This window comes from Crotalus tigris, unplaced genomic scaffold (assembly GCF_016545835.1).
Source record: "Crotalus tigris isolate CLP2741 ecotype Arizona unplaced genomic scaffold, ASM1654583v1 scf7180000018068.1947079, whole genome shotgun sequence".
NCBI lineage: Eukaryota > Metazoa > Chordata > Lepidosauria > Squamata > Viperidae > Crotalus > Crotalus tigris.
This window is the reverse complement of record NW_024096805.1, coordinates 1202784-1215219: the sequence shown is the minus strand read 5'-3', so window position 1 is coordinate 1215219 and position 12436 is coordinate 1202784. Positions and strand designations below refer to the sequence as shown.

Below are 12436 nucleotides of genomic sequence, written 5' to 3'. Positions count from 1 at the left end.
CAATTGCAAGATCCAATCTGAGTTGGTCTTCCAAGCTTTCCAACTCGTGCGGGAGCCCATCCTCAGGGAATTTCTCTCTAGCAGGGTGTATGCTTTGGGCTATTCTGTGTGTGGTATTCACATGGTGCCTGGTTGTGTGTGGCTTTGGGGGCTTTTGATTGGGGTGTTGCTGTCCAATCTGCACAGACTGTTTGTGTACCATTTTATATTTGTCAATTTACCTCAATGTGCTATGCAGAAAACAAGGTAAAAAAAATACCAAGTTCCCAGCTAGGAATTTGGTTTTGTGATTCCTTGAAAACCGTGGTCACTGTTCTTGGGTTTTGACCACACATTAATTGCAGTTACAATACTTCTATCGTCCAACTCATAATCAACACTCTAGAACAGGGGTAGGCAACCTTGGCTCTTTTACGACTCGTGGACTTCAACTCCCAGAATTCCTGAGCCAGCCATGCTGAGAGAAATGGAGTTTCCAAGCTGAGCCATGCTGGCTCAGGAATTCTAGGAGTTGAAGTCTACGAGTCATGAGGGGGCCGTAGTTCCCTCATGCTGGTTCTGGAATTCTGGGAGTTGGTCCACGAGTCATAAAAGAGCCAAGGTTGCCTACCCCTGCTCTAGAAAGACCACCATTACAGAATTCTGTTCAACACTAAGAGGAGCAATTTGGAAAAACAAAACAAAACTAAAAACAAAAACCAAAGAGACTGGAATTGAAAAGACCTGGCTACAAAACAGTACAAGTTCAAGGCATTACGCAAGAAAATGGTGCCGATTTTCAGGGATGTAATTGGAAATTTCAGGAGTCGGTTTATGCATGTTGCGAGGCTGCAAAAAGGGGGGGGGAGAAAAAGAAACTGCAAGAATTGCTCAAAAGCATCGCAATCGGAAGGCAGGGCGCAACACAGAAGAGTGTGCAGAAAGCAAGACGCTTGTAACAAGGGTACCTTGAGAGAACCAGAGAGTTTTCTAATTGAAGAGTCGTCTGGAAGTGCAAGAGAAATGGAAGAAGGTGCATTAATCAAGGAAGCAATGGCTTCAATAAAACTAGAAGAGGGATTGGTAGGACAGTGATCTCTGTAGCTTAGTCTGGATTTAGGGGGTTGAATTGGTTTGGAGAAGATAACCAGAGTGGGCTCACCTCTTTATGGCTGAGCTCATGTTCATTTGTTTGCCTTTCCTTGGATGCCTCTTTCTGGCATGGCGAGTGAAGAGCAATAGATTTGAAGATCAGCCACAAACCATGACACCTGCCTCAAGGCAGCATCCTCCAACACCAGTTGTCCCAGAGGTGCTTTTTCAAAAGGCAACTGGACATTGTTTTTCCCTTAAGACATGTCACTTCCCATCCGGGAAGCTTCTTCAGTTCTGACTGAACGGTGGAGGACAGGAGGATTTATATTCCTGGCAGTTCATCTGGTCGTCAGCACAGAGAACTCTCCAAGTGGCTTCAATGATCCTCAGAGAGAGTACTAACGACCAGAGGACTGCCAGGAATATAAATCCTCCTATCCTCCACCGTTCAGTCAGAAATGAAGAAGCTTCAGTTCAGAAGGATCTGGACAGACCTGAACACTGGGCACTAACTAACAAAATGAAATTCAATGGTGAAAAAAGCAAGGTTCTACATTTAGGCAAGAAAAACCAAATGCACAAGTACAGCATAGGTGGCACCATGCTCAATAGTAGTAACTGTGAGAGGGACCTCGGAGTCCTAGTAGACAATCACCTAAATATGAGCCAGCAGTGTGCTGCAGCTGCCAAAAAGGCCAACACAGTGCTAGGCTGCATTAACAGAGGGATAGAATCAAGATCACGTGAAATGTTAATACCACTTTACAATGCCTTGGTAAGGCCACACTTGGAATGCTGCATCCAGTTTTGGTCACCACGATGTAAAAAAGATGTTGAGACTCTAGAAAGAGTACAGAGAAGAGCAACAAAGATGATTAGGGGACTGGAGGCTAAAACATATAAGGAACGGTTGCTAGAATTGGGTATGTCTAGTTTAACGAAGAGAAGGACAAGAGGGGACATGATAGCAGTATTCCAATATCTCAGGGGTGCCATAAAGAAGAGAGAATTAAGCTATTTTCCAAAGCACCTGAAGGCAGGACAAGAAGCAACGGGTGGAAACTAATCAAGGAGAGAAGCAACCTAGAACTAAGGAGAAACTTCCTGACAGTGAGAACAATTAATCAGTGGAACAGCTTGCCTCCAGAAGCAGTAAATGCTCCAACACTGGAAGTTTTTAAGAAGAGACTGGACAGCCATTTGTCCGAAATGGTGTAGGGTTTCCTGCCTGAGCAGGGGGTTGGACTAGATGACCTCCAAGGTCCCTTCCAACTTTACTACTATTACTAGCTTCCCACATGGGAAGTGACATGTCTTCAAGGAAAAACAAAGTCCTGTTGCCTTTTGAAAAAAAAGCACCTTTGGGACAACCCTGATCTGGATGATTGAGACTCTCCATAGACATCCAACACCAGGTCTATCAAGAAGCTCCCCATGAACAGAGGAACCCGCCAGGTAAGGAAGATGTAGGTCCAAGAGGCTTGGCAAAGGGAAGGTCAAGAGGATGGCTACAAACTGTGACTGAAACCTCACCCCTTTTTATGGACAAGATGCATTAAAAGAGGTGGGGTTTTGATTGCATGCTTGTGGCTGTTTTGACCCTACCCTGCAGGCGGGTCTGGAGTTACAAATCAGAAAAATAAAACCCGTATTAGGAAGCACAAAGACCCCTTTCCCTTAGCCCCAGTCGAAATGAACTAAGTTGGGTTGATGGATGGGGCTGTGTTTCATAGAAAAGGCCCAGCATGATCACGTAATAAAGGGACTAGCTCAGTGGTCCTCAACCTGTGAGTCGGGACCCCATTTGGGGTCGAACGACCATTTCACGGGGGTCGCCAAACAACGCAGTCCGCCATATTTTTTTCCCCCTTTCCTTAGCTGGGCTACTCCCTTTTATTCTATTGGCTTTTGAAAGCCAATAGAATAGACTCTCTTGAATAGAGTCTAATTCTATTGGCTTTCAAAAGCCAATAGGAATTGTCCAGGCTGTCTCTGCCCTGCTGAGCCCGCCAAAAGTCCCATTCTGCAAACGGTGCTGCACCAGTTGAGTAGTCCTCGACTTACGACCGGTTGAGTAGTCCTCGACCGGTTGGGGGTCGTGGCATTAAAAAGGTTGAGAACCACCACTGTCTGATTTGAGCCTAGGCCATGCACAACCCCTTGTACAAGTGCACTTTCACATGTAGTCATCCTACTCAGTGTCTGATCGTTTAGACCGAGAGTCTCCAAACTTGCCAACTTTAAGACTTGAGGACTTCCACTCCCAGAAGTCCCTAGCCACCAATCTTGCACTGGAGAGAAAAGGCGGGAAAGATGATGTAGCCATCATTTCAGTCAACGTCAAACTTGGCTGTTACCTCGGTCCCCCGGAGAGCTGAAAGACTTCTCATTCTGGAGTAATAGCTCCTTCAGCTCTTCCAGTTCTGCGTGCTCTCTTGCGTATGTACGCTTTAAGTTTTCCACGTGCTGAATCATCACTTCTACTGCCTTACTGACCCGGCTTTCCTAAGGAAGAAAAGGTAGGGAAGGACAGAAGCCAACTGGAGACTCCACCGATTGTTTTGTTGGGGGTGGGGAAAAAAGTGGGCATAAGCATGATCCTACATCAAGTGGCCCATCTTATTTTCGGTGAAAGAATTCAAAGGCTTGGTACCAAAGCCATCCCACGTGCTCTGTTATTTTTCAAATTCTGCAAAGCCTGGGATTCTAGAGAAGGTCGAGAAGATGTAAAAGTCAAATTGGCTAAATTGTGGAGACTTAAGGATGACCTTAAGAGGACAGGAAAGAATAAAATTCAAGTATCTAAGAGTTGAAATAAACTCAACAAGTATTGGACTCTACCGTGACGCTAGTGGTGATTTATGATGGTCTACTGGATTCTCTAGCCACAGATGCCTTTGATGGCGGGGATGGTGGGCCAATGGTTGGGCTGATTGCCATGTAATTTTCAAGGAAAAGAGTATGGTGGTAAGGTATGTAGAAGCAGGAGTTTTGTGCCAGTCACTTACTAGAACAAGGGGTCTTCCAACTTGGCCCTTTTATGACTTGTGGACCAACTCCCAGAATTCCTCAGCCAGGCACATGGGCTGAGGAATTCTGGGAGTTGAAGTCCACAAGTCATAAAAGGGCCAAGTTTGAAGACCCCTGTACTAAACAGTTCCTGTTCCTCTCCTTATCATGCATGAATAAGAAGGAAGCACTTCCTATTTTGCTCAAAGAACAGAGTGTGTAACTCAGTGAAAGACTGGCAAATTCCACATTGTATGTACCATCTTTTCTACAAATCAAGAATTACTGCTGGATCAGTAATGCTAAAAGCGATTCTCTAAAAGCTCGGAACACATGATTTGAATATTGTCTTGGAGGAACAGGTATTACAATAAGCAGCTCATCCTTTTCAAACTTCAGAAAAATAAGGTTTTGAGATGCCAAAAGGATTCTTCAGGCTAAATGTTCTATAGAACATTTTAAGTTGCAGGGCGTTTTGGGTAAGATGAAAAGCCTCACAGCGTAAAAGATCAACTAAAATATTGTAAGACATGGTGCTTCTATTCATCTCCAGAACTTCCCAATTACATTAGACCAAGTCTAGTATTTAAAATTCTTGAACAATAGCTTTACTATACTTCTGTAACGTCTCACAATAATGCTTGGACTTTCCTAGTAGATCAGGATTAAAACTATCATCAACATAATACAGAGGACACTCAGAGGAATACATGCCTTTATAGATTGTGTGACGTATAAGGAACGGTTGCTGGAATTGGGTATGTCTAGTCTAATGAAGAGAAGGACGAGGGGTGACATGATAGCAGTGTTCCAATGTCTCAGGGGCTGCCACAAAGAAGAGGCAGTCAAGCTATTCTCCAAGGCGCTTGAAGGCAGGACAAGAAGCAACGGAGGGAAACTAATCAAGGAGAGAAGCAACCTAGAACTAAGGAGAAACTTCCTGACAGTTAGAACAATTAACCAGTGGAACAACCTGCCTCCAGAAGCAGTAGATGCTCCAACACTGGAAGTTTTTAAGAAGAGACTGGACAGCCATTTGTCCGAAATGTTATAGGGCTTCCTGCCTGAGCAGGGGGTTGGACTAGATGACCTCCAAGATCCCTTCCAACTTTATTATTATTATTATTATTATTATTATTGTTGTTGTTGTTGTTGTTGTTATTAAGACCTTTTTCATTCTTCACAATTTTGGATCAGTCCACCTACCTGATGAACAGCTCCCAACATTTCTGCTTTGCTAGCAATTCTGGTGGCATGCTGATCCAGCAGGTCCAAACTCTTCTGCAGCTTAGTAACTATCTCCAGCACCTGATTATCTTCACTCAGAGAGGCTAAAGACTGAAGAAGAAACAGCCAGTATGTGCATGCAAAAAACAAGACAAGCATTGTGGTTTATACAAATGAAAATAATGAATGGGACAACCTCTGGCCAGCTCTCTCTTTTAGGTTTTTAGCCCTACAAATGATTTTTGAAACTTTTGTTTTCAATAGGAGTATAATTGCCGTTCGTATCAATAAGCCCGCCCACATACGGCACAGAGAAATCTCTTTGTCTGTGGCTAGAGATTTGCATAACCATGTCTGCAAAGCAATATAGATTAATAGGCGTTCTGTTCTTTTCAGAACAGAATGTATTGTAGAGATCTCTTTTGTTTTATCACCATTCTCTAAGTCAGGTTGGGCTCAGAGAGCACGACTGGCCCAGAGCTTATGGGGCTGAAGCCTGGCTCAGGAATTCTGGGAGTTGAAGTCCACGAGTCATAAAAGAGCCAAGGTTGCCTACCCCTGTGCTAGTCCAACACTATTACACCACAGTGGTTCTTGGGCTGAGAGACAAGGATTAGCCCAATGCCTCAAGGGACTTTCTAGACCAGGGGTAGGCAACCTTGGCTCTTTTATGACTCGTGGACTTCAACTCTCAGAATTCCTGAGCCAGCATGGCTAAGCATGGAAACCTCCCCTTTTCCCCTCAGCATGGCTGGCTCAGGAATTCTGGGAGTTGAAGTCCACGAGTCATAAAAGAGCCAAGGTGGCCTACCCCTGTTCTAGACATTAGAGGCCAAGTTTTCCTTTTGTTAGTCCAAGACCTTCACCGTTATCCTACACCAGAGGTCTTCAAACTTGGCCCTTTTATGACTTGTGGACTTCAACTCCCAGAATTCCTCAGCCAGCGTGCTTGGCTGAGGAATTCTGGGAGTTGAAGTCCACAAGTCATAAAAGGGCCAGGTTTGAAGACCCCTGTCCTACACTAATCTCCAATCCACAACACAGTCCTTTCAACAGTTCCAAGAAGGCTTCACACAACCATTTGCACCACTCAGGTGACCCTGAAGACACAGATAAGCCTCCAGGTAGCATCATCAACTCGCTAAAAGAATGTATATGATCAGCTGTCTGCAAGGAATATAAATCCTTCCATTCCCCACCATCCAGTCAGAGCTGAAGAAGCTTCTTGGATGAGAAGCAAAACGTCTTCAAAGAAAAACAAGAGAGTCCAGTTGCCTCATGAAAAAGCATCTTTGGGATAACTATTACCTGGATGATTGAGAATCTTCACAGACATATCCCACACTAGCTCTTACTATCCTTGGGAGAATCAGCTTCCTTTGGGTCAGTGCTTCTCCACCTGTGGGTCAGGACCCCATTTGGGATCGAACGACCATTTCACGGGGGTTGCCAAACAACGCAGTCCGCCATTTTTTCCTCCTTTTCCTTAGCTGGGCTACTCCCTTTTATTCTATTGGCTTTTGAAAGCCAATAGAATAGACTCTCTTGAATAGAGTCTAATTCTATTGGCTTTCAAAAGCCAATAGGAATTGTCCAGACTGTCTCTGCCCTGCTGAGCCCGCCAAAATCCCATTCTGCAAACGGTGCTGCACCAGTTGAGTAGTCCTCGACTTACGACCGGTTGAGTAGTCCTCGACTTACGACCAGTTGGGGGTCGCGGCATTAAAAAAGTTGAGAACCACTGCTTTGGGTCCCTCTGCTTCAGGCTTAGATACAGGACATTTGCTGCTATCCTTTACTCTCCCAGAATGGCCAAAGCTGAGAAAAAAACTGATCTAGAGGTTAAGTCTGCCTTCACCCTCTGAAGCAATAGATGTCTAGGACAGAACCCATCTTCCTCCTTCTTACGTCAAGTAGTTTCAAAGCACCGGCAATTTCTTTCCTCAGGCTCCCTTCCGCAAGATCCCGAGATCGTTCTTCAAGCCTGACTCTCTTCTCTAAAGTAAAGAGATCACATTTGAATCCCAGAGACAGTCGTAGGAATTCTGCCTGGAAAACAGAAGAGGAGCAGACATCCTTACTAGGCAGATTACCAGTTGATTCATCTCTCTCTGTGCAAGTTAAAGTTAAAGTTAAAGTTAAAGTAAAGTAAAGTAAAGTATAGTAAAGTAAAGTAAAGTTAAAGTTAAAGTTAAAGTAAAGTAAAGTAAAGTAAAGTAAAGTATAGTAAAGTAAAGTAAAGTAAAAGTAAAAAAGTAAAAGTAAAAAAAGTTAAAGTAAAGTAAAGTAAAGTAAAGTAAAGTAAAGTAAAGTAAAGTAAAGTAAAGTAAAGTAAAGTAAAGTAAAGTATAAAAGTAAAAGTAAAGTAAAAGTAAAGTAAAGTAAAGTAAAGTAAAGTAAAGTAAAAGTAAAGTAAAGTAAAAGTAAAAGTAAAGTAAAATAAAATAAAAATCTGTTATTGCTTCCAGCAGGAAAGAATCTCAAGTTGAATTCTGGATGATCCTGGGCCTAGAAATAAGGAAAAACTTTCTGACAGTGAGAACAATCAACCAATGGAACAGAAGTTGCCTTCAGAAGTTCTGGGTGCTCCATCACTGGAGACTTTCAAAAAGAGACTGGACAACCATTTGTCTGAAATGGTATAAGGCAGTGATGGCAAACCGTTTAGAGACCGAGTGCCCAAAAACTGGCCCTGGCCCTGTTCCACCCCCTGCCCTGCCCCCGCTGTGCCCCCCTCATCCTCTGCCTGCCCGCAGGGCTACTCACCGCCTCCAGGGCCCGCCACAAATCGCCCAGGCAGCCCAGCAGCGCTATGGCGGTCACGCCCTCTGCCCTGCAGCATCAACTGTGCACAATGGGGTGTGAGGGCAGAATCTTGTCTACACTGCCTGGCTGCCATATCCTTGGCTGCGCTGCTCCACATGGGCCATGCTCAGGGGTGACTCTCCTTCAGGGGGGCTGCTGGAGAGGAGGGGGTCATGGGGCGAGGCGAGGCTGGGGCAACGGCACGTGTGCCCACAGAGAGGGCTCCGAGTGCCGCCTCTGGCACGCGTGCCATAGGTTCGCCACCACTGGTATAAGGTCTCCTGCTTGAGCAGGGGGTAGGACTAGATGACCCACAAGGTCCCTTCCAACTCTGTTATACTGTATCTGTATCTGGGCGACAGTGCAGGAGGTGCCAAATGTTTCAAGTCCAACCAGTTCAATTCCGAAATAATCCACATATAAGGTAAAACCAACCCGTTTGAAGTGTGAAACGGGCTGTTTCAAGCACACCCCAAACTTTTTGATTTTTGAATGCTGTTCTGCTCTTGAAACAGAGGTATTTGGAACACAACACACATCCAACTGCTGGGGGGGGGAAGGCTCTTTTCGCACTTACAGTGGCTGTACTGCACTCTGAAAAGTGTCTTCGTGCTCAAAATCAGAATTTTTAATTCAAAGAGTTCAACTCAAATCATTTTGCGCATGGTTAATTTAGTAAGCAATAGATGGCACTAGTGCCCCAAAGTAACTATTTGTTTCACTTATTTACATTCAGTTAAACGCTAATCGGAGTTAATTCAACACTGAGGGTTTCCTAAGACATTCCTGTTTGTTAGATCATGAATTCCAACGGCCCAAACCTACCTCAAATGGAGAAAGTATCACGCTGACATAGAATATAGGTAGACGGAACAAAGAAGCTCAAATTAACATCCTGTCTCCAATTAACCAAGTCCTAACCTGCCACCTTGTTTTAGGCAATGCTAGCAGATGCTCAAACAGAAAACAGGGACTCATCATGATCCCACACACAGAATCTTGCTTTCCTTCCCCCCTCTCCTGGAAACACTGCTAAAAAGTATGAACACATACCAGGAGGAGCAGTGGTGCGATTCAAATACGTGAACAGCTGGTTCTCTGCGTGGGTGCCATTTCTGGAAGTTTGTTCTGGGCCTCAGAGGCGTCCTCCCAGGCCCAGAATGGCCCTCCGGAAGTGGTATCCACACACTTCCGGCTGGCCGTTTTGAGCTTGAGAGGCCTCCCCCGGGCCTCTGAGGCCCAGAATGGACTTCTGGAAGTGGCATCCATGCACTTCTGGAGGGCTCTTCTGGGCCTTGCAAAAAAGGGCTAGAGCTTCAGTGGATGCCATCCAGTGGTGGGATTCAGCCGGTTTGCCGAACTCAACAAAAAATTAGCCACCGGTTCTACCGAACCGGTGCGAACCAGTTAAATCCCACCACTGAAGAGGAGGTAGAAAAAGCAACCAATACACCCATGCTTACCTCCACTTCTTTCTCATTGGGAGAGCCACTGAAATGAGAAGAACAAAAGGAAGGATATTAGGAGATACACAGACCTGGAATATCTTCTTCTAAGGCAGTGATGGTGAACCTTTTAGAGACCGAGTGCCCAAACTACAACCCAAAATCCACTTATGCATCGTCGGATGCCGGGTGGATGTGGCCCATTGGGTGGGTGTGGCCATTGGGTGGACATGGCTGTGGTGGTAACGGCAGACTGGGTGGGACTAAAAAGTTCAATCAATCAGTTCCAGTTTTGCAAGATCTTTTTTTCCCGCGAGAAGTTGAAATTGACTGATTGATTGAACCTTTTTTTTTTTTGCACACGGCGGCAGAGGCCTAAAGCAAAAAGGTTTTATAAAACCCAGCTGAACGCCTAGGACTGGGGCGATGGCACACGTGCCCACAGAGAGGCCTCTGAGTGCCGCCTCTGGCACCCGTGCCATAGGTTCGCCACCACTGTTCTAAGGCCTTCGCAGATTAACTGGAACTGCAATTCTCCAAGTTCCTCATTTAACAACCGTTCTGGCCAAAAGGTCTGGAGTCCCAGCACCACCACATCTCAAGGGGGTTGGGGACCTCACGAGACGGAACAAGGTCTACTCTAAGGGAATATCTGCAGGCCAATCTTTATGCCCTCGGGGAGAGGACAAACTGCTGACATTTCAGCTGAACAGATCCACAATGGCATATCAACTGAAGCACAGAACATGGAGCTTTAAAGCAGAATACCTGGTGAGTTATTCCAGGAAAAGCCACAAAAATGATGGGATCTAGAACAGTGCAAAAACAAAGCTGCAACACACAGAAAAAAACAGACTAAACACTGGGCACCCTACTATAGTCATTATATTGACTCTCCCCCCCCCCATAACTCGAGTGTATTTCTGAAACCTGATACTTACTTATCCTGGTTCTTTTGGCACACGAAACTGCTTGACAGATCCTGACACGAAGATGAATCACCTGCAAAAGAAGAGAAGCCACGAGCATTGGGTAGATTGTCTTCTGCTGATGCTCTACTAGGGCTCATTTTCATGAGTGGAAAACTCCCAAAAGACTCCCAGAAGGCTCAGATCAGACCCATGCAACCAGATGGGACTGTTTTGTTCGCGACTCTTATTACTCTTATTACAGAAGTCCTTTGGCACCTTCAAAGACTACAAGTTGGGAGGGAAGATTATTTAAGTGGAGGTCCTGTGGGAAATCAGCCCCCTCCCCCCCAGAGAAAGAAATAGTTTTGGGAATATTAAAAGGCAGAATATTATATTTCCCCAAAGGATCTTAAAGGCAGAAAACACCCCCCCCCCAATTCTCTGCCCCAGACAGAAACCAGGTCTGCAGAAATGCAGATGTGATAATCTTATCAGAAAGATTGGAGCCAGGAAGCTTGGGTTAGAAAGACAAAGATATCTAGAATCAACAATCCCTCACATCAGAAAAGGACATAGCCATCAGCCACACCCCCAGGGAAACAGGATGTGACCTTTGGGACATAATAGGATTAACCCAGCACCATCAGAATACCAGAAAGGCACACTCAGATTCGGGTCAAATTTCATGCCACAGAAACAACTCCAAACAAAAGCTCAAGAAGGTATAAAAACCCACCACCCACAGCTACATGTGTCAGCTTTCCCAGAGTCATCTTTCTGTCTGGCTCACCTCTTCAATAAACTACCACCTTTTTTCTAAAGCAGTCTCCATTTTGATTATTCCCAGCTTGGACTGGACCCTGATGAAGATTTTTCTTTCAACAGTCCCAAAGGTGCTTTTTCCAAAAGTCAACTGGACTTTCTTGGTGTTTTCCTTTGAAAATGTTTGCTTCTCATCTCAGAAGCTTCTCGGATGAGAAACAAATATTTTTAAAGAAAAAACCCCAAGAAAGTCCAGTTACCTTTTGGAAAAAGCACCTTTGGGACAACTGTGACCTGGATGATTGAGAATTTTCATAGTTACTTAAGAGGAAGACAGTGTCAAAAATAAAACAAGCAGTAACTGAGGAGCAAAAAATTGAAGGGACTATTTAGGCCATAAGATAGAATTCCTTGTTCAGTGTAGGTTACAATTAGAAAAAGTAGTAATTCAGTCATCAAATTTGCAGACACCAAGCTGGCAGGAATAGCCAACACTCCAGAAGGCAGGCTTAGTATACAGGAAGATCTGGACAAACCTGAACACTGGGTGCTATCTAATAAAATGAAATTCAGTGATGAAAAAAGTAAGGTTCTACATTTAGGCAAGAAAAACCAAATGTACAGGTATAGTATAGGGGGTACCTTGCTCCATAGTAGTAACTGTGAGAGTGATCTCAGAGTCCTAGTGGACAATCACTTAAATATGAGCCAGCCGTGTGCTGCAGCTGCCAAAAAGGCCAACACAGTGCTAGGCTGCATTAACAGAGGGATAGAATCAAGATCATGTGAAGTATTAATACCACTTTACAATGCCTTGGTAAGGTCACACTTGGAATACTGCATCCAGTTTTGGTCACCACAATGTAAAAAAGATGTTGAGACTCTAGAAAGAGTACAGAGAAGAGCAACAAAGATGATTAGGGGACTGGAGGCTAAAACATATAAGGAACGGTTGCTGGAATTGGGTATGTCTTGTTTAACGAAGAGAAGGACGAGGGGGGACATGATAGCAGTCTTCCAATATCTCAGGGGCTGCCCCAAAGAAGAGGGAGTCAAGCTATTTTTCAAAGTGCCTGAAGGCAAGACAAGAAGCAACGGGTGGAAACTAATCAAGGAGAGAAGCAACCTAGAACTAAGGAGAAACTTCCTGACAGTGAGAACAATTAACCTGGAGGCAGGTTGTTCCACTGAAGCGGTGAATGC

General features: G+C 44.7%; 1 protein-coding gene across 1 annotated transcript in view; it reads right to left on the bottom strand.

Annotated features, from left to right (window-relative positions):
* The window catches only part of LOC120309787 (inositol 1,4,5-triphosphate receptor associated 2-like), a 63205-nt gene that overhangs the window by 5692 nt on the left and 45077 nt on the right, over positions 1–12436 (bottom strand). The window contains exons 27-32 of the mRNA XM_039347343.1: positions 10502–10562; positions 9579–9606; positions 7219–7359; positions 5290–5421; positions 3432–3579; positions 948–985 (exon numbers count right to left, since the gene is read on the bottom strand). Coding sequence (XP_039203277.1) covers positions 948–985; positions 3432–3579; positions 5290–5421; positions 7219–7359; positions 9579–9606; positions 10502–10562 — 548 coding nt within the window. The remainder of the gene's footprint in view (positions 1–947; positions 986–3431; positions 3580–5289; positions 5422–7218; positions 7360–9578; positions 9607–10501; positions 10563–12436) is intronic.